Source organism: Sphaerodactylus townsendi, linkage group LG06 (genome assembly GCF_021028975.2).
Source record: "Sphaerodactylus townsendi isolate TG3544 linkage group LG06, MPM_Stown_v2.3, whole genome shotgun sequence".
Classification (NCBI taxonomy): domain Eukaryota; kingdom Metazoa; phylum Chordata; class Lepidosauria; order Squamata; family Sphaerodactylidae; genus Sphaerodactylus; species Sphaerodactylus townsendi.
This window is the reverse complement of record NC_059430.1, coordinates 102,105,419-102,131,025: the sequence shown is the minus strand read 5'-3', so window position 1 is coordinate 102,131,025 and position 25,607 is coordinate 102,105,419. Positions and strand designations below refer to the sequence as shown.

At 47.5% G+C, this 25,607-nt stretch overlaps 1 protein-coding gene across 1 annotated transcript in view; it reads right to left on the bottom strand.

The window, feature by feature from the left end:
- MACF1 (microtubule actin crosslinking factor 1) overlaps positions 1-25,607 on the bottom strand; it is a 364,404-nt gene that overhangs the window by 208,496 nt on the left and 130,301 nt on the right. The window contains 3 exon segments of the mRNA XM_048501619.1: positions 12,022-12,114; positions 17,774-17,851; positions 25,196-25,285. Coding sequence (XP_048357576.1) covers positions 12,022-12,114; positions 17,774-17,851; positions 25,196-25,285 — 261 coding nt within the window.

Below are 25,607 nucleotides of genomic sequence, written 5' to 3'. Positions count from 1 at the left end.
TTTTTCAGTATGCCTAAATTAGATAAAGGGATTTGTGTACTGGGTTGGTCTGGCACCTTAAAATTTGAAACTGGCTTCTATATTTAAAAGTATTCAGTCCTCTTGGGTACCTGATGCCTCCTGGCAGGACAACTCAATAGATTGCCCGCTCGACTCTCACAAAAGCAGCATGTTTTGCCAACCAGGCTAGAGGCAATGGGACCCATGGCAAGTAGATTTATCCTACAAATCAGGGACTTTTTGGGCTACAAAAAAAGCTTTACACAAAGCAAAAAATCCCCCCTCACGAAGACTCCAAAGCTTAAAGTACCAAACCTAGTAAGGATACCTCCTTACTAGGAGCACCAGTGACATAGTGGTTAAGAGCAGGTGCATTCTAATCTGGAGGAACCGGGTTTGATTCCCCGCTCTGCCACTTGACCTGTGGAGGGTTATCTGGGGAATTCAGATAAGCCTGTGCACTCCCACACAGGCCAGCTGGGTGACCTTGGGCTAGTCACAGCTTTTCGGAGCTCTCTCAGCCCCACCCACCTCACAGGGTGTTTGTTGTGAGTGGGGAAGGGCAAGGAGATTGTAAGCCCCTTTGAGTCTCCTATAGGAGAGAAAGGGGGGATATAAATCTAAACTACTCTTTTTCTCCTCCCTGTTACAAGATGGCAAACAGGCCATGTCTTCGTTTGAAAGAATGGGCTCACCATCACTCTCCCCTGAGATCTCAGAAAGAAAATGCTGTTTTTTTATCCAGTATCTTCCAGCTCAATCTGGAAAAATGTGGCCCCTTCAAGGAAGAGATGTTGCTTAAGATACAAAGGCAGCCAAATATCTGTCTTCTGTCTCCAGGAAGATTTATTTTAGCCAAAGCAGATGTGGAACTTCCTTGATCTTAAATCACCATTTGATTTCTCTGCCCATTCAAGAGGGCAAAGTGAGTCAACAGAGAGCCAACATCTTTCCATCTGTCCCCTGGCAACATCAGGTCTCTTTGGTTCACCTTGTTCTACGTTCCAGAACCAGCTCCCATGCAAGTCAGCATTTTCAGACCACTCAGGGAACCCTGTGTCCACATAGGTGTTTGCTCCCAAGGAGACCCCAGGCATCAGCCACAAAGGTTGTGTCCGTTGCAGAGGATTCTGGAGCAAAACTTTATTTTGGGAGAAATGTCAGCCAGACTAGGTGGGCTTCCCCACTGCTCAGCACAGAACCATGAGGGAATCTGCATGCCCTAGAGACCACCAACACTCATCCAATGCAGCAGCAGATCACTGAAGGCACAAAGCAGTCTTCTTGGGTTTATCCTGGATCCTCTCACTGAGAGGCTCCCAAACAAAGTATGAAAACCATTGACAACACCTATGAGTGACTCAGGACTGGGGCTTGGTCATGGGTCATGCCAACAGCTTCTGACTCTTGAGAACATGAACCAGACTATTTCAAAGCCAGAGTCAATTCTCAACCTTGTGCCTCTCACATGTTGCAACCTGTGGAGTTCAGAAGTGACAAAAAACCCCATTTGAGGTCAGGGCTTTCCTTGGAAGAGACTCATTAGTGGCTGGGTTCATCGTTTTGTTCCTTCTGGGTTCTGCCAACTTGAACAGGCCCCTGGAAAAAAACAGTTTCCAGAGGAAAAAAAAATGCTCCAAGGCACGTTGGGAAGAGACAAGACGGTGCAAAATAACTAAGTAGTACCTTGGCAGGGAAGAAGAGATATATTTTGAGGGTGTGGCATACAACCTAGCAGTGGGACTCTGTGTTCTCTCAAGGGATCTGGGGTGGCATACACCTCTAAGATCATGTAGTACAGCTGCCCGGAACAGCAGCCTGCTCTCTCTTCACGAACCAACAAAACACCCCCCTTTCAAGCTTTCACTCTTTCCCAAATCAGCAAGACTGGGAGGGCCTGGACTGGCTGCTAAGTCAACTGAATGTGCGGAAATCGTAATATTTCCCCAGGCTAATGAATAAGCCCTATAGATACTCCCCTCCTCCTTGTGCTTCAACACCTCACCAGCCCATAATTAAACACTGGGTATCTGGCAGAGAGAAGACTCAAGAAGAGAGGGAGCTTTTTATTTCATTCTCAGAGACTCCCTCAGCTCAATGGTCTTCTAATCCCACAGTTCCACTGGCCTGCAGCACCTTGGTGGTGGAGGAAAGGGCCATCAAGTTGCGGCTGTCAGGATGGGACAAGCTGAAAGGACTCACACCTGCCTGTGGAAAGGGGGAAAGTGTCTTCACCTTTAATGTGTTAACGGATCTCTCCTTTCTTTGTTGCTTGTAACTGTAGCTAAACTGCCACCGTCTCAGCAGGGGGAGGCGGCAGGTGGCTGAGTACTATCACTGCGCTGTCCTTGAGATGATCGACTTCGGAGATCTGAGAACACTGGGCTAACGTGGTCCATCCAGGCCACGGTACCTTACTCTTAGGAAACACTTGCTGACAACCAGACTAGCTCTGCTTTGGGGACCAAGAGACCTTCAGTTTCATAACTACTCTGAGACACAAACACACACCCATAAACAGCTCCTTTCCCCCCACCCCACACACCCCTTTTTGATCTACTGCCACACCTTCAGTCCCCTGCTGGTTATACGGTGGTGTCCTTCAAGGGGCTATGATGGGCAAGAGAAGTCTGAAGCCTTTGCACCATTTTGATACAGGACACAACGGGAATGAGACCTGGTTTCTAACACTTGGAAGTAATATTGGGGAGTACATGTCCTCTGAGTATGTGCAGAATGCTCTTTTCCTCACTGCAGCCCTTGAGCTGTCCATGTATCTGGCATTCTAGAGTGAGCTGTTCAGAGGTAAAATTTACACTGGCTTGGTAGCAGATACAACAACCCCCCTCCCCCCAGTTATCTGGCTGTTACCACTCTCCATCAGAGAGTAGCCCCCGACTTACAATAATGCTCCTTAAAACTTACATTCCAGAGAGATTTCTAAACAAGAGGGAAACAACCCAATTATTTTTTTAAAAAGTTCCAAAAAAAGTAGAATTCCCCAGCTGGTTGGGTTTTTTATACTGATTCTTGGCACGGCTCTGCATTCCAGTTCAATTAGCAGTTACTGCACATAATAGGGTTTGGACAGCAGAATGCATGCTAAAGAACCAGACCATCAGCCACATAGAACAGCAAACCTGGACCAAGCAGGAGGTTAAGGCAAAACCCTGGAAAATCGGGGACTTTTCTGGCTGCAAAAAAACCCTTTACACTAAGCAAAAAATCCCTCATCACTGAGACTCCGAAGCCTAAAGCGCCAAACCTAGTAAGGGTACCTCCTTGCCGGACTTTCTGTCACAAGATGGAAAACAGCCCGTGTCTTCATTTGAAACGGTGGGCTCACCACCACTCTGCCATGAGACCTCAGCACCAGAATACATAAAGTTTTAAGGAAGATAACCTTGCTGAGCATGTGCAGAGTACATTCTCCCTCCCCCCCCCAGAGTAAAAGCACATTTATCTAAAAACACCCAGGTACGGAGAATAGGGCTCCCAGAGTTACATTTTCCCCACAGCTCAGCACCCAAAACCACTGGGGTTATCTCCAAACTTCTCCAATAGAGAATATGGGAGTGGATCCCAGATGTTTCTCAGTCGAGACTTTCCAAGGTCCCTTTTCACATCATGTCTGAGGTCTGGAGCACAAGAATTGGAGTAGAGGAGCTCCTTGGAGCATGGGCAGAGTGTTTCCCCTGAAAATCAAGTTCCCTCAGTCAGCCCCCCGCTCTCAAACACTTGCTGATACGGCAGCTTTGCAAATTATCTCCCAAAAGTTAGCAGAACCGACATGCATCTACGCCAGCACACTGCAGCCTGCAGCAGGGAAAGCCCTCTGCCATTTTGCAAAAAGAAATCCCCTGCCTGATCCCCTGCAAGTAACTCTTACTCCGAAACATGTGCCCGAATTATGGAGCAAGGCTTGGGGAAAAAACCCCCCAAGGGTGCTGCTCCCAGACCCCCCTGCCTCAGGATGCTGCAGTTGTCACAAAACACAGCAGCATTAAGACGGTTGTATGCTGTGGCCCTACCTTTCCTCCAACCCCCAGACCCTGAAGAAGAGTAAATAAGCCTGCACTGACCCCTCCTTCAGCTGGCGGCTTCATCTTCTTCACCATCACCCTCCCTTTTGGGACTTCTGCTCCCTGGAAAAACACAGGCCCATCTTCACAGATCAACGCAGAGTTCTTGTCCCTGCCAGAAGTCTTGACCAGGGGCTGGGTTGAGTCACTCCCGTAGCCTGAAGAGTACCTGAAAGTGCTTGAGATTGACTCGCTGCAGGAAGACTTGCTTTGGGAGGTAGGAAGGTTTGCCCCAGTACCCTCTTCCCACTTCCCGGAAGGTCTTTCTTGAGAAGATGGTAGCCACTGAGGCCTCTCCACTGCCTGGTTTCCGACCTGGTCCACCATGGGCGACGGCGTGGACAGCTCCGAGAGAGTGCCCTTCTCTGCAGTCCACGAAGCCCCCCACGTGGCGCTTGACAGGCTGTCGTTCCCATCTTCACTGGTGTATGCGGCACAGGAGTCCTTGGCCACAGTTGCCACTGCCTCCAGTCCGGATTGCTCCCGGGACCTGCACACCACGACAGTGCCTTCACCATTCTCCTGTTGTCCTACTGTGGAAGGCTCCCTTTGCAAAGGCACCAGAATGTTGCCAGCAGTGGGCCTCTGAAAGGCAACCAGCCGGCTGGCAGCCTTCTTGCGGTTCTGCTCTGCTGGGTTGTCCAGCAACCGAGCGATGACAGTGGTGCCGTCTTCCAGAAGATCCCCTGGAGCACCAGAACTGGAGGGCGAACGTTCAGTCACCAGGTGGATTTTCTCCAGCCTCCCTTGAAATCTCTCCCGCACTTGGACCACATGCCCCTGCTCCACACCATCCGGCTCCAAAGCAGGAGGAGCCTCCTCCCTGTGCGACACGGTGCCTTGGTGCAAGCTCTCGACAAGGTCCTCTCCTGCCCCCTGCGAGGGAGCTGCTCCCAACTTTGTCAATCCCTCCTCTTCTTCGACAGTCTCAGCCCCTTTGGAGGGCTCCTGGGCCGCCAAGTCGGCAGCACCCTCTGTCGCCGCCGCCACCACTGTCCTCTTCTTCCCCCTCTTCTTCCGTCTGAAATGCGCTTTCCTCTTGGGGGAGAGGGGAGGGTGCCCTCCCTCCCCAGCTTGCTCTTTCGGCTGCTTAACACAGCCCAGAGTATTCCCCATCTCCCTGGTGCGCAAGAGAGAGGCGACAATGCAGCTAAGCTGGCACCGGGCTCCAGGATAAATCCCAGCCTCCGCTTCATCAGATCAGATGCACATTGGGAAAAAAAAATACACACAGTACCGCAGGCAATCCCCTACACACAAGTTCGCGCACACGTACGTACACACCCTGAGATCCTCCCGTTCAGCAGCGGCTGCTTCAGCCAGCCATCTTACGAGGCTGGGAGGAAGGAAGACACATTCAAAGCATCTCACTGCAGTTCAGAAATCACTTGACCTAAAAGCAGAGGGAGAGCGGATTGGCTGCAGCTTTCTCTCTCCAAATATGAGGTAATGGGAGCGCTCCCCTCCGTAAGGCAAACAGAAAGCCAGACAGAGGCTGGGAGGCGACAGTGGGAAAGAGGGGGGGGGAGGAGGAGGACGCCAAGGGGTGTGGCGGGAAGACAGAGAGATGGAAATCTGGGGGGGGGGGGAAGGTTTTTATTTCAAAACAGCACAACAGCAGGAAGAGAGATGATGAGTGAATGTAGCATTTTTAAAAAGAGGGAGAGAGAAGAAATAATTTTCAGAGAGGAGACAGGCTGTGCAAACCAACCAAAAATTGCCCTCAACCTTTGCATTCAGTACCAAAGAGGCAATGGATCAATCAATCCATGGAGGGGTTAAGAAGATAAACCTCAGTGGAGCCGGGCACCCGGCCTGTAGCCTTTCGAGCTGGTGGTTGAGGAGATGTGTGTGCAGCCCTTGAAGCTCTGTAGTACGTTAACCATTTTCATGCCATCCTCTTAGAATGAAGCAGAGATGTTGGAGAAGAGCACTGAGCCCCCCGGAACTGGAACGGAAGGAGTCAGCTGCTCAGGCAAGCACAGATTGAAGGTTTGCCAGTAGCCAGGGTAAATTGGGGAGTGGGGGCTCAACTGGAAACATAGCCCAGCTCAGGAACTGGTTTCAACGCCAAGCACAGACCTCAACCATTTTAAACTTGCAGGCAGGATTCATTCCTTTATAAATTCAGCCTGCTTACAGTTCCCTAGTTCTTTAGAATTAATGCTTTTATTATATTAATATTTTCAAATTTTATTAAATGTACGAAGTGGGTATTTTTGCATTTTGTTTGGTTGGGGAGAGTTCCTTTGGTTTTTGGGTTCTTTGCCCTGACCTGGATGACCCAAGTTAGCCAGATCCTAGTTAGTACTGGTTAGTACTCCGATGGGAAGTCCAGAATTGCTGCGCAGAGGCAGAAATGCCAAACCTCCTCTGACATCTTCTTGCTTTGAAAACACCCCAAGGGGACACCATGAGTTGGCTGCAACTTGCCACACTTTCCACCACAATAACAAGAGTTTCACCATCAATTCTTTGAGCCCATCATTCAAACCTGAGGAGCAGAGCTCCAGTGCTCACCCCCTTGGAAGTGAATTCAGCAGGCAAGTGCCCAGTGAAGACCATCTCAGACCCTGTGCCTTTACTTCCCCCCTGCAGCAGTTTCCATGACACAAAGGAGCAGGCTCGGCCCCCAAGACCTTGAGATACTAGCCACTACAGGGTACGGGAGTGTCCATAGTTAACAAGGGCCAAAATTTCATTTCTGGGGGCATACAGAAAAAAGAGCAAGAGTGCCCTATTCATGGGTCAGCCCATTCTTAAGATCTGATCTAACACACTAATATGTGTGGCAGGGTCTGTTTACTATCTTCTCACAAAGTTATGAAGTGCAGCACCAGCTCCCCCTTAATGTTCAGGATCCTTTGGGTATTGAACAAAATGGCACGCAACAAGCATTCAGTACTCAACCAGCCAAAGAGAGGAGATTCCCCAGGTTTTTTTTTTTTTGGGGGGGGGGGGCTCCCTGAAGTCATATCTCTTCTATGAACTTGGTTGAGCAACAAGTCTATTTGCATTTTTTTGATGCAAACCAGGGGTGTTCAACTCTGGCGCCCCAGTTGTTCATGGACTACGATTCCCATCAGTCCCTGTCAGCATGACCAAGCCATGCTGGCAGGGGCTGATGGGAATCATAGTTATGAACATCTGGGGTGTCAGAGTTGGACACCCCTGATTAAAACAATAAATTAAATGGACGATTCCACATTGGCTGAGTGAGCATCTGGTTTCCTAAGACAGCTACTGGGGTAGGATCCCCATCTCAAATCAATGGGAGCTGTTGATTTCCACTTCCTAAAGGACATTCTTCCTTATCCATCCATCCATCCATCCATCCATCCATCCATCCATCCATCCATCCATCCATCCATCCATCCATCCATCCATCCATCCATCCATCCATCCATCCATCCATCCATCCATCCATCCATCCATCCATCCTTCTTTTATTTTTTAGAAAGACGGCAAATAAATTAATATTAACCTGACATGGGAGCAGGTACACTTTGTAAACATCCCCACCCACAAAACACGTACACCCTTCCAAGATATTTTTCACAGCCCTTTGCAAAGGGGTGAGAAATTGCTCAAGGCTGGGGAGGAGGGGATTCTTCCTGGTTGCCAAGGCAACTGGGCCAGGAACACTTCCTTGCCCCATCCAGCTATGCATTTACTGCAGGTGGGGCAGGACAAGGATTGAAGGTGGGCGCCTTTCAGAATTTCTCCCTCCCAACAGCTTCAACTTTCAGTTCTGTCCCAACTCATCCCAGAGAACTATGTGCGGCTTGAGCTGAATCCAGGTGAAAGTCTTGCTGCCTGAAGCCGGTTGATGAATCTGTCAGGGCAGAGCAGCAAGCAAGGGAGCAACCCAATTGCCTGGGCAACAGGAATGCATCCTCCTCCCTTACATCCGGAGAACAATGGCCACAAAAAGCCACACTCGTGTGCCCGCCTCCGTGACAACTTTCACACAGTACTGAACAAACTTCCTTCATAAATACACCTGCTGACCCTATTTTACAACTGCAGCGGATGTAAGTTTTCTTTGCAAAGTAACTCCAGGCAGGGTTCTGCTTAAATATCTGGGAATCCAGGTATATTTCACAGCACCACTCAAAGCGGAGTTACACCCTTCTAAGTCTACCAAAGTCTTTGAAGGGTGTAAATGCAGCTTGGGCTTGCGCTGTCAATGTCACAGCTAAATAAATCACAGCTAAATTAAAAACAGTTCTGCTCCCAATTAATTTCCTCCCTGGAGGGCAAAAGGTGACAATCCCTAATGTTGCATGCTGAAGCTTGGGAGGGAATGCTTTTTTAAATTTAGCCAGCCAAGATGAAAAGACGGATAGGAGGACATTTTAAGAGCAGGGGGGATGAACGGGCAAAGTGGGCTTTACCGAGCTTCGCGGCCAGAATAAATTCCCTTAATTCCAGATGGAGAGGGAAGGATTTCGCCACAAGCAACCGAGTGCCAAAGGGAATCTGCAGCAGGCATTTAAAGCTCTACTTGAGCTCTGCCGTCAGGAGTGGCAGCCCTTTCCATCCCAATTTGGTGGAGCTCAGCAACCCTGAAGCACTTCCTGGGCACCAGGAGACTGACAGCCGTCTGAATGTGCACAGGGGCTCCTTGCCAGCCTCACCCTCTGTAGTCAACACCCAGGTCTCTCTCTTTCTCCCTTTCTCTCCCCCCTCCCTCTTTCTCCTTCTCTTTCTTTCTCAATGCACCAGTGCCATCTAGTGCTCAAAAGCAAAGAAGAGTTGAGGGGGAGGGGGTAAATAGGGACAGAGATTTCTGCCAGTCCTGCTGTGTGCAGAATTCTCAGTTCATTGCCCCTGACCAAGGAACTAAAGAAACCTTGAATCAGGGCCAAGCCTGGCGGTAGGAGGAGGGATGCATGGCTGGATGCGCAGATGAGACTGTGACGTCTCCAAGTTCTCTCGCCCTGGGCCCTTGCCCGTTTCATTGGCTGCTCCTCACACAAGGGAAGGGGAAGAAACTCACAACTTGATGAAACCACAGACATACCGTAACTAGATTCAGGATTGACTTGCCCAACTGGGTCAGGATCTGGGCATGGGGGTCTGCACTGTGGGTTTGTTCAGGGCTGGACAGCCCGGTGAACTCTGTGACTGGAAAGCAGCACAAAGGCCCATGATTTGCCAGGTCTTGCCTCGATGCTGAGAAGACTCTTGCCCACCTGCCTTTATAGTCAACTCAGCAACTGCAGTTCAAGCTCTAGCCTTCAAATGGCTCATGTTCCCCCAAGGAACAGCAAAGACCCTGGGCTGGAAGACAACTGTTGCAAGCTGGGCTTCAGACACTCTGGTGCCCAACCTCCAGGTGGGATCTGCAGATCACCCTGAATTACAGGTGATCATAACAAAGGTCTGCCTCCCTGGAGAAAATGGCTACTTTGGAAGGCGAACGCTATGGGATTGTAACCTGCTTAGTTCTCTCCCTCCCCAAACCTTGTCCTCCTCAAGCTCTACCCCTAATATCTCCTGGAATTTCTCAACCTGGAGCTGGCAACCTTAAGGCCCTCAGTAGGTCCAGAAATCCTGCAAAAAATTACTTGGGACCAAAAATCACTTGGGACCTCACAAGGTGTTTGTTGTGGGGCAGGGGAGGGAAAGGAGATTGTAAGCCCCTTTGAGTCTCCTTACGAAGAGAAAGAGGGGTATAAATCCAAACTCCTACTCCTACTCCTCCTCTTCATTTGCATTTCCAATATCTTTCCACAAGTATCTTCTATCTGGTCTTTCTGTCCAAAACACCTGGGTGACTTGAAGACCACCCCCAACTTCATTTCTAATGATTTATTTATCACTGCCCAAATGGCTTCTTTGTGCAGCAGGATTATTTCCAGATTTAAAAAGTTTGTGAACACGAGACTAGTAAAAGCAATACATGCTGGGGGGAGTCTTGGGATTCTAAATTCTCATGTTACTGTCATCCATTTTAACACCAATGGTAGCAGTAGGCTTTGTATAATAAAAAAAAATATTTCACTCATCCAGTCCATGTCTAGCAGATGTGGAAAGAACCTCCCTCAGCAAAATCAAACTCAATGGCACACATGGGCTTTGAATTCAGGCACTGCTGCCCCTTCCCAAACTAAACAGACTCTGGTCCCTTCAGACATCAGGTGACATTGTGCAAAGGGGGGCCAACAGATGGGGTTACCCCACCTGACACATGTGCAGTGCAAGTGCCCCTCACAACCGTCACCCTGAGAGAAGCATCTGATCGACCAGGAATGCCACTCAAAACTCATCTGAGCAGAAGGCTGCAAAGAGGAAAATCTCATCTCTGTCGGAGACAGGGAGAAGACAAAGGGCTATTTACACAGGCCCATGGGAAACAGGAGCAGCCAAGGCTACCTCCATGGGGGTGGTATTGCTGGTGCCCCGATCCCACGAGCGACCCCAGCGCAGCACCTGACACAGTGCCCCTACCCTAGATCACCAAGTATACCAAGGAAGCGGTTCTATTTCTGTCACTCAGTTTATTTCAAAAGCAATTCATGCCGTCTCACAATGCTCTCACACAACATCTAGGTCAGTATCAGAAGAACGGGGGAAAACAACCCTGTCTTTCAAACCAATACAATAAAACATGCAACCGTCAATTTGCACAACGATCTGGCTCAAATCCTGTGATCTGCTCAAGGCAAGGAAATAGTGAGTTCAGTCTCCCGCACCCCACCCCGCCCCTGCTACGGCCACAGTAGAACAAGCATTCTCATAGGCTAAGAGCACATCCCCTATTGGGGAAAAATAACAACACCTGGTAAGTGGCCCAAGGTAAGTGGCCCAACATGGATTCAAACATAACCCCTGACCCTGAAACTGGGACAGTCACAGATGACGAGCAAAATCCCAGGGTTTTAGGGCTAATGGAAACATTATTTCAAAATCCCTTTGAAGGCACAACACAACCAATGAGCCACCAACCCCACAGTCATGTCCAGTTTCCTTGATCAACACTTCAAAGGAACTCCCCTCCAACCCTATAAAAATCTTCATCAGCTACCCCAGTTGAACAATGCAGAGTAGCAGCTTCCAAACATTTTGGACTGGAACCGCCTTCTAAATTTACTCTTACGTTTCAGGATCCACTTGGAAATTAACTTCACGCACTTCCGTCCCTCCTCCTCAGCATAACACACAGAAGCCTCAATATCACTGAGCAAGGTTGCAAATTATTCTCCGTGCTTAGTATTTATAAATATACAGCATTACTGAGTAACAGGTGATACAGGGATGCCAGTCTCCAGGTGGGGCCTGGAGATCTCTCAGAATTACAACTGATCTCCAAGTACAGTGACCAGGCCTCCTGGAGAAAATGGCTGCTTTGGAGGGTGACCTGTATGGCATTATTCCCTGTTGAGGCCCCTCCCTTTCCCAAACCCTGCCCTCTCCTCACCAAACCCTGTCCTCTTTAGGCTCCGCCCCAAAATCACCAGGATTTGCCCAATTGGAAGCTGGCAACCCAGGTATAAGGTGGCCATTTTGCACAAAATACCGTTGCAGAGCTAGGTCTGCCACAAAGCCTCCCGTCTCATCTACCTCCTCTTCTTCCACCACCCTGTCTCATGATCCACCTATGAGGAGACTTGAAGCCCATTTAGGGCTCCTGACCCACAGTTTAAGCTCCAATGTCTTTTCAAGTGAACTCAGTGCCAATCTAAGAGCTGGTCAAAGTCAGTCATCAGTGGATTGATTATGGGTGCTACTATTGGCATGGAAACTGACTCTAATGGCCCTTATCTCCATAACATTAGAATATGCTAATTCGCCAGTCTCATGGGGTCACCTGGCAAAATCATTAAAGGGGCACTTTATTATGCAGATTCAAAAGTTACTGCCAAGACTGCAAAATGCACTTCTTTCTTTCAGGTCAATCTCCGTCCCCATAAGAAGGAAGCTAAATTCTTACTTGGAAGTGCAAGATAATCGTCCAGATAAGCCCCAAGGTCAGCTTTGGGTTCCCGTCTGTGATGTCATCGTTGCGAATGTTCACCAGCTTCACCTAGAAGGGAACCAAAGTGAAAATGTTTGTGAGTCACCTTGAGCAGCAAGTTGGAGAAAGGAAGTATAATTAATCTGTGACATCAGTCCAAACACTTTCTGCAGCCTCCTCACTTATACCAAAGTTTGAGGTTAAGCAAACAAAGGAAGCACTGCCCTGGATGAAAGTCAGGTCCATGCGGTCCAGGACTCTGGCTCCAACAGTGCCCAGGTGGGTGATTCCAGGAGATCACAGGGAGAACAGAATGGCTACAGCCTTGTTTTCATGATTTGTCTCCTCAAATGGCTCCCTAAGGCCCCTTCCGCACACGCAGAATAATGCACTTTCAATCTACTTTCAATGCACTTTGCAGCTGGGTGGAATAGCAAAATCAACTTGCAAACAATTGTGAAAGTGGATTGAAAGTGCAATATTTTGTGTGTGCGGGCCTGTAGCTCCTCAGGCAAAAATTCACCAACACCTTGCTTTGCCAGTTTATAGTATCTTAACTGGAGATGTCAGGGAATTCCCCCCTCCCAAGATCCTCAGCTTATAAAGAACTGCTGCCAAGCTGGGCTTTTTTTTCTCTGTAGGACTCATACATACTTTGAATATTACTGGTCTTATAGCAGTTGTTAGTTGCTGTTTCCCGCAAAGATGGTCACAGCAACACACCTGGATCACCAGTGCTAATTGCCATCAACAGACACCCACACACATAAACCCCTCTTGTGAACTTGTCTAAACCTCTTTTAAAGCTAAGAAGGTTTAAAATACTAAACTTCCGTCTCCCACCACAACCTTCTTGAAGTTGCAAATCCAGCTGCTAATTAAACAGCACTGGAAAACATTATTTTGCTGGTCTTATTGCCAGTAACTTTCACTGGGCAGCATTTAAGCTTTGTTTTGTGAGAGAATTTAGATTTCTCTTTCTCTTGCCAACCCTTCCTGTGTTTTCATAACATTTTGCAAACCTGCCACGTCCTCTCCACATTCCCCACTTGTCTTTTTCTCTGCTGATGTTTTGAATCTCCTCCAGGCCACAGTAATGAAAGATGGCGTTGTCTGGATATATTTTTGATCTCTAAATCTTCCCAAGCAAGCATTAAACAAACAGGTGTGCAGGGGGGCCTAAGGTTGTCAGCTCTGGATTGGGAAATACCTGGAGATTTGGGGAGTGGAGCCTGGGTTGGGTGGGGTTTGGGGAGGGGAGAGACCTCAGTGGGATATAATAATGCCATAGAGTCCACCTTCCACAGAGGCCATTTTCTCCAGGGGAATTGATCTCTAAACTGGATATCAGTTCTAATTCCAGGAAATCTCCAGCTACCACCTGGAGATTGGCAACCCTAGCCAGGGGCACACTTTCACATAAGTCTGCCATGATCCATTTAACACTAAGTTTGATGGACTGGAACCCTCCCTCAAACAATGAACTTACATGCAACTGCAACAGCTTCACTGAGAGCCAGCGTGGTATAGTGGTTAAGAGCAGGTGCACTCTAATTTGGAGATCCGGGTTTGATTCCCCGCTCTGCCACTTGAGCTGTGGAGGCTTATCTGGTGAACTAGATTAGCTTGTGCACTCCGACACAAGCCAGCTGGGTCATCTTGGGCTAGCCACAGTTCTTCAAGCTCTCCCAGCCCCACCTACCTCACAGGGTATTTGTTGTGAGGGGGGAGGGAAAGGAGAATGTAAGCCCCTTTGAGTCTCCTATAGGAGAGAAAGGGGGGATATAAATCCAACTCTTCTTCTTCATTCCAAATGAGGCCATCAGTTCATTTAGTCCAATTTAGTCTACTTTTAATAATGACAGCAGCTCTCCAAAGTCTTTTCTTAAATCTTTGGAGATACCAGGGGTGTTGACCCCAAGATATTACATATGTAGACCACTGAGAAAATGTCTCCTCCCTTAAATTCAGAAATACTCAATAGTAGGCACTAGCCCTGCACCCCTCATCTCAAAATGTGCCCCAATATTCTCATTTAACACACTTCCTGCTCCAAACATGCATTGCAGCTTAAAGAGACATTTCTATTAGGGCCTCAACCCAACTATTTCAAAGCACACCAGTTAATTTAGATCTCCCTTATCCCATCAGCACCTCAAATGTTAGTTTTGAAAAAGATTACAGATTGTATCAAATACAAGCCCAAACTTGACTCACCGACACCTTGCATTATTCAACCAGCTCTATTTATAAAACCAAAGACCATAACTGCCTGAGGGTCCAGCATGAGAAAGAATATGTTGCCTACATCTTTTGGCAGAGAAAAGAGGAGTCATAAGAACATAAGAACAAGCCAGCTGGATCAGACCAAAGTCCATCTAGTCCAGCTCTCTGCTACTCGCAGTGGCCCACCAGGTGCCTTTGGGAGCTCACCTGCAGGAGGTGAAAGCAATGGCCTTCTGCGGCTGTTGCTCCCGATCACCTGGTCTGTTAAGGCATTTGCAATCTCAGATCAAGGAGGATCAAGATTGGTAGCCTACAGGTGAAGGACATCTTCCAAACTGAGATGCTAAGGTTGTCCAAACGACCTGCCCAAGTGCTCAAACTCATGGAGCACATGTGTGTGTGTATGAATCTTTTGGCAAAATACATCAAACGGAATTTCACATGCAACCACAAACCCTGGGATCAACACAGACACTTAGTTAACTGACAATTAAGTTCCTAAGGAATACTTCTGACACCTTTTTGGCCATGAATGATGACCTGGGAAACATGGGGTCATATGACACACACATTTTAACACTGCAGCACCCAGGTGATGCATGGATCATTCCAGGTGCTGTGCAGCTTTAGCATTTGTGTCATCCCAACTATCATTTGAAGGAGGGAAGCATAGGATCTTCAAATAAAGGCACAAATGGTAGTAGAAAGAATGCTGTTCCTATCTGTCCAAAACAGCAGCAGACCTCAGGGCCTTGTGGTCCGAGGTTCTGTCATAGATACACTAGACTACCCTCCTGCACCTGTCTTCCTTCATGCCTCCCAGAAGTGGAATACTGCTAATGGGGACATGGGGCATCCCATGTCCCTGGGCACATGTCGCCAAGCCCTGCCCCCACCCCATGTCTCCCTGCAGACCAGCGTTTTCCCTCCCCAGGCCCTGGGGATGGCAGGAGCCAGACTGCAGGGAGGCCGGGGACCGGAGCTCAGCAGCATGCAGCCCAGCAGCCAGCCTGCTGCCATGGCGCCAGTTTGAGCCCCGCCCCCTCAGCCTTCCTGCCGGCTCCCTGGCTCCCGTAAGTGGGGCAGAGGGGCATGGAGAACTGGGGGGTGGGCAGCACCAGGAGGCAGTCATGCCCCCAGGCGCAGTTTACCCCCGGTATGGCACTGCCTTCCAGTTGTCTGCTCTGCAGCAAACTGCCTCACTTTTCAAGCAGGGGGGGGGACAGGGGCTGTGCTGTGTCACATATTGGATCTGGCAGCCTGAGATGTCCCCTGTTGTCACTTAGTTATTATATTGCATGGTTCCATAGGTAAATAATCTGTTTTTAGTTGATCAGTAGCTTTTGGATGAGGACAGAGAAGACCCAGAAGATTTACGTTTTCGCTAGAAAAGTGGCACCGAATGGTTGCTCCTCGTATTCCAAAAGTTATATCCCTCAGGTCTTTATTGGCTGGAAGCACAATGCAGAAAACACCAAGGACTGAACATTTCCCTGGTGACTTCCTGCCAATTGGTTGGGGCAGCTGACTTCTCACTGCCGCAACCCTTCCCAACTGGACCCAAGGATACCAGTGATCTCAGCCTCATTCCAGGTAGACTTGCCTGTCAAAGGAAGAGCTTAATGAGGCCCTTGATGCACATTCCCACAAGGAGTGGGGTACATAGGACTGCTTCAAGGGACAGGGATTTCTCAGTAGTCCCATGAAATACGCGACAGTCAAAGGCAGCTTTCACTTGGGAGGCACCGGGCACCTGAAAAGGATCGTTTAGGAAGGCTCTTGTTGCTGTTTTTTGGACTGTTTTTATTCAATAGCTGTAAATTCACCAATTTAAATCACTTTCACACAGAACAAATAAATGCATATAATATCATGCTATGTAACCATTTCATACATTGTTTGGTTTTACTAACACATAAAGCTGCAGAGCCCACAATCCCCATCTAAAAGCTATTCATCAAACAATAATGGATTATTTACCGATTAAACCATGCATTATAATAACCAAGAATTATTTCAGTAGACACTGAGTAGTAGATTAGTGGATTAAACTGTTATCCTAAAAGGTAACACTATTGGATTTCCAAGTCAATGAAGACAGCTGCAATAATCTTTTATTACATTATTTTGTTTAGATTTCTGAGGTATTAACATAAACAGACCAAAAATGCAAAGTGTGGTTGGGTAGGGAGTTCTGTGCTATTGTGTACCTTGTTGTTTTAGTCTGTGTGTTCTGTATTAACTGGAAGCCACTCCAAAGAATGCATTTATTCTAAAGGTTTGCTACAAAATGCATTTCTTTTACCCAGCAATTGAAAAGGAAAACACCAGATGCCTAAAATTAAATCAAGATATTGGTGAGTTTCAAAACCTAACACAAAAACATTTCTGAGGTGGAGAACTTTCCACACCTCATCCATCCATCCTGCGCATTTTATGGTGTTAACATGAGACCTAGGAACTTGCCATTTGAAATCTGAAAAGAGACTGGGAGTTGCTTGGCCCCCTTCGTTAATTATAGTGTTTGCGATATTTCTGCTTACGATGTGCCTCAGCAAGCATTTGTGAGCAATTTTGCTTGTCCTAGGAGGCTGGGGGACCAAGATGGGGAAATGTCTGCACGGTGTGCCTCCAGCAAAACTCTACTGGTTTTTTGTGTGTGTGTTTTTTTTAACAAGGAGTCATTAAGCTGTTCACACTCTCCAGGATAGGGCACGTGCCTCTATCCAAACCCCATAAATCTCATCCCACTGCTCATCACCTACATTCTTAAACAGGCATGTTAAGACAGAATAGATAGGAAAAGGCAGCTCTGCCCAAGTCCGGGGGCAGGAGTTTCATCAGCAAATTCAGAACCACCCTCAGGGTCAAACTTCTCTGGCAAGGAGACAAAAAACCAGGCATTGTTTTTAATGGCTCCCAGAAGCACCAGCTGTTTTGCTCCACTCTGGCTCTGAAACCGGAGCTGGGTCTTTCAGAAAGTCCACACATTCGCCTTCTATGGCTTCTCCAACTTGCCCCCCATCCTTCCCAAAACCACATTATCCTGGTCTTTCCAGAAACAGAAACCACAGCACTGATGGGCAGGTGCAGTTTTCCAAACCTTCCTGCGCTCATCCTGTGGGATTTTCCACAGTACCCCCTGATGGTTACCAACTTCTAGGTGGGGCCTGGAGATCTCCCAGACTTACAGCTGAAATGGCTACTTTGTAGGGTGGACTCCTCTCATATCATACCCCACTGAAGTCCTTCCCCACCCTAAATTATGCCCTCACCAGGCTCCACCTCCAAATCCCCAGGAATTTCCAAACCCTAGAACTGGAAATCCTAAAGCCCTCACACCTGCTGTTCCAACTCTCCCATTTTTGCCACCTTTTTCCTTTTAAAAAAATCCCTCAGGGTATGAGATGCCACAATTTATCCACTGAAACACAAAGAAACTTTGTCATTTCACAAATAAAAGATGTCCAGGAGATGCTAAGAGGAAGGAGCAGGGTCTTACCTGTCGCTGCTTCAGGAAGTCAAGGGCAATTTGCACATTCTGTAATCGGTGGAACCGCATCCGGCCCTTCTCCCGGGGCTGCAAGACACAGATCACAGCTTCAATTCAACTAGCCCACCAGAAAAGTACATTAGTTCACCATAGGGTGGGCCCTCCATCGCTCAGAAAAAAAGCATTTCTCCTCTGCCAAGGGGTATCCACTGCAGAGGCTCCTTCGGGCCTCTCCTCTGAAATCTCAAGCTGCCAGTAAACCTTCTCTCTAGCACAGGCGACCAATCCAGGTTGTACAGCTTGAGCCAAAACACAGTTACCTCACACATAAGTTGCTAGGCCCAGGCACCCTTAGCGTGTGAACAAGGCTACAGAAAGCAAGCCAGGAAAGAGCGAGAGAGGCAAATCTATCAGGAAGTATTAGGAACATTGTGATTTCTTTGACACTACTGCCCACAGAGCAGGAAACTAATGGCTCTCACTTACAGTGGACATGTCTACCAGTGACTAAAGGGAACATCCACATTCAGAGGCAGTAAACCTCAAAAAAATTGTACCAGGAGGCAACACTGCAAGAAAGCCAAGAGAAACTGGTTGACCACCAGTTGTGTAAGACAGGATGCTGGACTAGATCAAGCACTATTCTTTCAGTGGGGCTCACCTTATGTTCTTATACGGGGGTCTCCTCAAGATCTCCCCCAAGTTCCAAGAAAGACACACAAGATACACACCATTTGCATTTGCCCACTTCAAGTTACAGGCCCACATCTCAGTCTCAACCTTCAAAGACCCCCACCCTTCTGCCCCTTCCTTTGGATGCTCTCAAGACAGCCCATGCCAGGGTTAGGCCTTGCAAAAGAAACTTTGGAGGGCAGGTCTTGTGGCAAATGGACTGCATTCAGCCAAGCAGGTCTGACTTTGGGCAATTCAGCAATCTGAGCCAACTGAGCTCAACAGAGAGCTGTGAACACAATATAAGAAGTAATAAGAACAGACACAGCAAACTACCTAATTTCTAAGCATCCCCAATAGCTGAAATCCTACCACAAAAGGGGGCACCATTTTTCAGTGGGGAGACTTAAGAGTATCAGCATGGTGTTGCAGAAAATGTCAAAAGTCACAGGATCCTGCACGGTTTCAAGGTAAGAGAAGAACAGAGGTGGTTTGCCATTGCCTACCATGGTGGTCTCCCATCCAAGTCTGAACTAGGGCCAACCCTACATAGCTTCCAAGACTGGACTAGCCTCGTCCATCCCATACCTTAGGACAAAGCAACAGTCTTTAAAGCGGAACAGCCAAATAAAAAACGCAGGATGAGGAAGGGAGAGAGGTTGTAAAATACAAGGAGCATCTTCTGGACAATTAATGTTATCTCCTTAGGGGAGAAGAGAAGTCTGTTGCTTTATGTGTCAGGGTTTGGGGCCAGCCCAAGACTTTCTGCTGTTGCACTGCATGTTGTCCCAGGATCCCCAGAGAGGATGTTAGGATGTAGGATCACAAGAGGCGCTGAGCCATCTCTCCACCGCATGTGATAGCTCAGATTGCCCATAAAGTCATGCAAGCCCAAGCTTGGACTTGGCCATAGGCACAAGCCCAAGAGATCTTGGCCATCAGCCCGGCATGTGCCAGCACCACGCTGGGTGAGCTTGTGTCTCAGTGAAGCTGGATTCAGGGTCGATTGAGTGGCATATTCTTGTTGAAATCATACTTTTAAAAATATGTGTCTTTCATTTTGTATGCATAGCTGATAGTACGGTATAGCCTGATCTCATCAGATCGTATAAGCTAAGAAAGATCTGCAGAAGAAGACAAGGGCAAAACCCTCCGCTTCTCATTTCCCTTGACAGCCCCTTGCTGGGGTCACCATAAATCAGTTCGACTTGCTGGCCAGGCATACATTCACATCATAAGTTGTTTGTGCTCCCCAATGGGGGACGAGGGAAGCAAATCAATCAATAAGAGATATAGGACCCCAAAAGACAGCTGAACAAGGGACTCCAATGCCTTTCAGCTGCCCCTCCCTGCAGCCTCAGGGCTCCTGTCGCTGATGTTGCAGTAGAGAGGAAGAGGAAAAGATAATCAACCAGAATGATAAAGACACAACGAGAAAAAGGAAATGCTAAGATAATTGAAGCAGCAATGTTTTACTAAGGCAACTGTTTTCAACTCCTTTAATCACCAAAAGCCTTTTGCTCTTTGGAAAGAAAGGAAGCCAAGCTGTTCAAATACCCATCCCCAGAGCAAGGCAGTGTGGCAGATGCGTTCCTTGTGAAAGGACCTGCTGCCTGGAGGGCACTTAAATCCAGAACTGCTCCCCCACCGCCCCGCCCACTGATCCTCTGCAGAGATCAGGCAGAGAGATTCCCAATGCAGACATAGCAATCAGCATGCACAAATTTGTAGCTGGTCTCTGGCTATGAACGAGCAGGCACACAACACCCGTGGGGTAAGATGTGAGTTTGTCTACACATGCAGAACAGGCTATTTGACTGACCTCCTAACCATTCCTATATTCATCATAACAGGTTACATCATTATTGGGGAAGGGGGGAGAGACCTGGCACTGTCCTGTGCCTCGGTGTACATGTATACACCCCCATACGGATATGTGCCCATGATTAAGTGTCCACGCGTACATATGCAGCATCTAAGCCAATCGTGTTTCTGGTTACAAGCGTGAAAATATCACACTTTTTGAAGAAGTGCACAGGAACTCCAGCAAACAGACAATCATGCACTCACGCTGTGGTGGGTTAGTATTCCTTCCACAATCAGCTACCAACACCAGGGTAGGCACAGAGATAATCCAGTGAAAGTTCAGACTCACACCTCCCCAGGTAGAAATTCGCCCCATGTCACTTGGGGTGTGTGTGTGTATGGATAACGTACAATCTGCACCTTGAGCAAATAAAGTTGAAGACGTTTTATTTCATCCTCATTTTATTTGGGACTACATTTGACTAATTTTGTTTTTGTTTATTGGCAGTCATTTTGATTTTAAATCGTGGTCTTTTGCATTTTTAAAAATAATTGTTGTTTTATAGAGTTTTGCAAGGAAGATTTTTTTTAGATAAATAAAATAACTAAATAAGATACTTGGGTTTTTTGAAGCCGCCTGACTTGACGGTCAATATTGATTGGGCTGCATAATATATTTGTGGCTAAGAGCAAGTGAGGGGAGAGGGCAAGGCATCATGTTTTCACTTCTCTCCTTGGAATGATATGGTCTAGAAACACACAATTTTTCAAAAGATGCAGGTTCTCCAGAGTCCACTGACCAATATACTGCATAAGACAATTGTTGCTGTCAGGATGTCTTTCTCCTGCCATCCAAGAGGGGGAATAGGGTGTGTGGATTCACACCTGGCTGTGGGGAGGGGGCAGTTGCCCTCACCTTCTGATACGTTCATGGACCTTTTCCTTTCCTTTTGTTTTCCTTTGATGCTTGTAACTGTGGCTAACTAGAAGCAACCCTGGTGCCTTCCCAGCGGGAGGAGGTGGCAGGTAGCTGAGAACTATCACTGAACTGGCCTTGAGATGCTCAATTCCTTGTTGTATTATTCTCACATTCCATGGGTAACTGGGAGGGGGGGGGGGTTATGGCAGGAAGTCTGGGGGAATAAAGGCAACTGTATTCTCATGGTCTGGCAGAACTGGCTTTCTGAAAGCCAGGTACTTGCTGTTATCAATAAAGATTTCTGCTTATTGACTTCAGTCTCGCTTGCACTTAAATTCCTGGCTTCTTCAATGGCACACAAAGGGTTGCCACTCTGAACCTCCAGCCATCCTTTTCTTTCCCCCAAATGTTTCCCTTCTGCACTTGGTGCCTGAGATCAGCTTTAAGACTGTATGTACATTATCAGCATGCATGCAGTACCATAAGAAAATTGGTTTGTCCAGAAAAGGATGCCATACTGAAAAAGAACATGGAGGTCAGGTGACTGCCCTGAGCCAAAAATCTGTTGCCTTCTGCACAATACAAACACCTTTCAATAGGACTTTCCTGCAGACTTAAATAAAAATTGTAACTTACAAGCTGGTCACAGTAGCTTTCAACAGGACTTTATTTCCATTCAATAAGATGTGGGTCGTTGTATCTAAAGGGGGAAGGCCAAATTGCAAAGGGCAGCAAATTGTAATGCAATGGTCTGGAGGGAAGAAACCCCTTTTTGCAACTGTGGGAGAATAGGGTTAGCAAAGTTCAGCCCAGGGAAATTCCTAGAGATTTGGAAGTGACACCAAGGAGACTGTGGAGTTTGGGGAGGTGAGGGAGCTCATTTCCTCCAGCAAAACTGATCTCTGTCGTCTGGGCATCCACTGTAATTCTAGGAAAACTCCAAGTTCTACTTGGAAGTTGGTAACCCTAAGGGAGTCTCAGGTCTCCCAATATCACAGCTGAAGCACCAGACATACATCCCAATGAACCAAACACTAGCTGGGCTATCAATCTTTCCTCTCCTGCAGGTTTCAAACTCTGACATTTCCCTCCCAGCCTGTTGCTCAAACATTTCTGTGTTGATCTGTTCATTTATCGCCTTACTAATTAAAAAGGAGACGTGTGTATGTTTTTTTATTTGCAAAACTGCTCCAGGGACGGGTGGTAAAGGGTTCCCTGTGATGTCACAGGGGATGGCATCCAATCCAGATCACCTTTTGCTGCCAGCGTGGTCGAGCCATTTTTGCCAGAACTCAACACTGGAGAGAAAAAGTGTGCACTTCATGAGCTGCCACACTGATCTAAAAATATTGTGTCTCTCTTCACCCCTGGAAGTGAAAGCATGGGCACTTTAGAAGGGCAAACTTGGTTTGGCAACCTGCTCTCAGACTCACTGCATGGAGCTGACGCATGCAGATCCATTCTGCCAGCAGAGGCAATCTGCTCTGGCAGAAAGAAGCAGAATGGGTTAACTGAATCCAGACCATTATCTCCAATATGGAGTTAATACAAGACTGTGTTACAGGCTTGCAGTAACACTGTGCGTGGGGTTGCTTTGAACGTTCTAAAGTACATGGGAATTGTTACACTAAAAATGAATATTAATTCCTTTGTTCTTCAACAGATACCCCAGCCCCGCCTGGATTATCTGACTGCGCCCCAGTGTCAGCAGCTGCCGACTCTGCTCTCAGAGGCACTGACATACTCCGTCACCATCCTCCTCCTCCTCCTCGCAGTCTTCACTGCTCGTGCGACACCAGGATGGCCCTCTCACCCAGCGAAGGCTCTTCTGCTCAGCAGAGTCCTTTGGCTAACAGACACGGCAGACGAACAACACCAAGGGGGAAAAACGGCAAACACGCCCAAAGAAACAAAATGCAGCAGGCATAAAAGGCATAGGAGGAACCAGGGGGGCAAACAATGGTTCCCCTTTTGCCCTCCATCCTCCAGGGGTTTTTTTTAAGTAGAAGAATTAACTCATTCCATTTCTACTGCAAACATTCAAGAGAAAAACATCTGATCAGTCTTTCAGTTTAAGAGAAGAGTCTGGAAAGGGGCTCAGAAGTAAGTCTCTCACAATCAGGGCACAGCTCATAAGGAGGAACCCCCCACCCTCCCACCAACATGGGAGACACCAGCTACCTCTTTGAGGCCGTTCCCAGCTGTCCTGAGGGCACTGCAAGAGACATTCTCAGGAATGGTGGCTCTCAGCTTCTGTACATGCTGGAAGAGGCTCATCAGTGGTACCAATTCAGCACCTTCTCCTCCAGAAACTTTCCAGTTATCTTTCAGGGACCTATCTACCCTTCCCCTAGCAAGCCTGTTCCCACTGGCTCAAGGCAATACAAACAGTCACAGACTTAGGTCACAGGTCCTATGGAAAAAGAGATGGCCTTTCCTATTGGAGGGGACAGCTATCAGTCATTGCTCTTGCTGTCCGCCATTGAAGAGTCACATCTGAACCTTTGCACAGGGCTTTATTCTGACTCAAGAGCCCAGCCCACAAAGTACCACCCACTCAATTCAGTGAACAACTGGTGAGACAGCACCAGTCTGACAATGAACAGTATTGCCTTTGGGCCAAACTAAACTTTACTATTTTTAAAGTGTTGGATCTGGATTCCCTGAACCCAGCGTGGGTTCCCTGCAGCCGCACTGCTTCCTTTAAAAAAAAAATGCAGGGAACTGCTTCCTTTAAAAAGAAAAAAGAAAAGACCAAACAAGTTCAGAACGGCACTGCAGGGAAAGGGCTCCTGCCTCCCCCCTACCCCCAAGCCAGTTTCTTGTGCAGAAACTGTATTTGGGGGATTATTTCCTTGATTCTGCTGCTCCACGTTCACAGATTCTCCACAAGGAGCAGGAAAATCAGGGAAATAATTCTGGCATGTTTTTTGCTCTGTAAAATGCCTTGGGGAGAAGGCAGGAGCTCGGACTCCCCAGTGACATTGCTCTGAACCCATTTAGACACTTTTTTAAAAATCCCAAAAGTTGCTGTATGGCTGTGAGGAACACATGTTAAGCTCAGGGAACGCTTTAAAAACTGTATCGTTTATTTTGACCCCTTATGAAACCCTTGTATTTAACTTTGCACATTCAGCAACGCAGAACACATGCGTGCACATGTACACAGAAGAACCCCCCAGCAACATGATAAGGATTGCTCTATGCAGGACTTGTAAGGAGGGGGGCAGAGTCACAGGTGAGAAAAGAGGGGGCAAAGACAGTCTACTTATTTAGACTGATAAATCTATTAGAGGGGGACATGGGAGTAGAAACCAATCTGTGTACCTGGAGCCCTTTTGTTGAAGCAAGGACACTTTCTATTTTCTCTTGCAGGTTTTCCTGCAGACACACACACACATATACACACAGAATCCTTGCTTTATTTCTCAGTCCTAAGCTTCAGGTTTACTGCAGGTTCAAATCCTGACAGCAACAGGTAATAGATTTAGGGAACCCCAAAGTCTCAGTTGCACAGGCAAAAGGGGCAATGCATGTACCCAAACATCCTGACTGCCATCTCTAAAACATAGAATCATAGAGTTGGAAGAGATCCCAAGGGCCATCAAGTCCAAACCCATGCAATGCAGGAACACATAATCAAAACAGTCCTGAGAGATGGCCATTGAGCCTCTCTTTAAAAACCTCCAAAGAAGGAGACTCCACCACATTCTGAGGTAGTGCTGTCAAACAGCCCTTACTGTCAGGAAGTTTTTCCTGATGTTTAGGTGGAATCTCTTTTCCTTCACCTTGAACCCATCACTCCTGGTCCCAAAACATAGCATATATACTTTTCCTATACATAGATCATTATCTGATGGGAAGAAGGTATTTTCTAAAGAAAATATAAGTACTATGAAATAAGGAAATCAACAGACCCATGGATGTACCCCAGATCGAAGGAATATGTCCTCGGCTAGGAATCTGGGCCAAGGAGGGGGATCTGTTCCTAGGTAGTCAGACAGCTTTTATATTTAAGGGGCTGGGAAACTTACCAATTTGACGCCCGAAAGGACCTCCAACAAAGAGATGAGGTTGTGGCCATCCCGCAAGTCCTCGTAGAGGTCGTTGATGTGCTTGCGCACCTGTGGAAGAGGAGAGAAAATCATTCAGAGGCCTTGAAATCTTCTTGGAACACTTCTCACAGCTCAGTTGAAATGTGCATAAGGAAGGAGGTTCAGAAAAATGCTGAAATTACATATATTTGGTATGGGGAGGTGGACAGGAGTCATGAGTCGTGAGCGGTACTAAAGACCCACCCTCTGATTAAAGGAAACCTTTGCCCCCTCCCATGTCAGAGTTGTCATGCTTCAGAGTTTGTTTTTACAGCCATAAAGGCTGGAAAACATGTTTTTTTTTAAAAAAAATCTGGATGCCAGGATCTGTGGAGGCTTCTTCCTTCTGGAG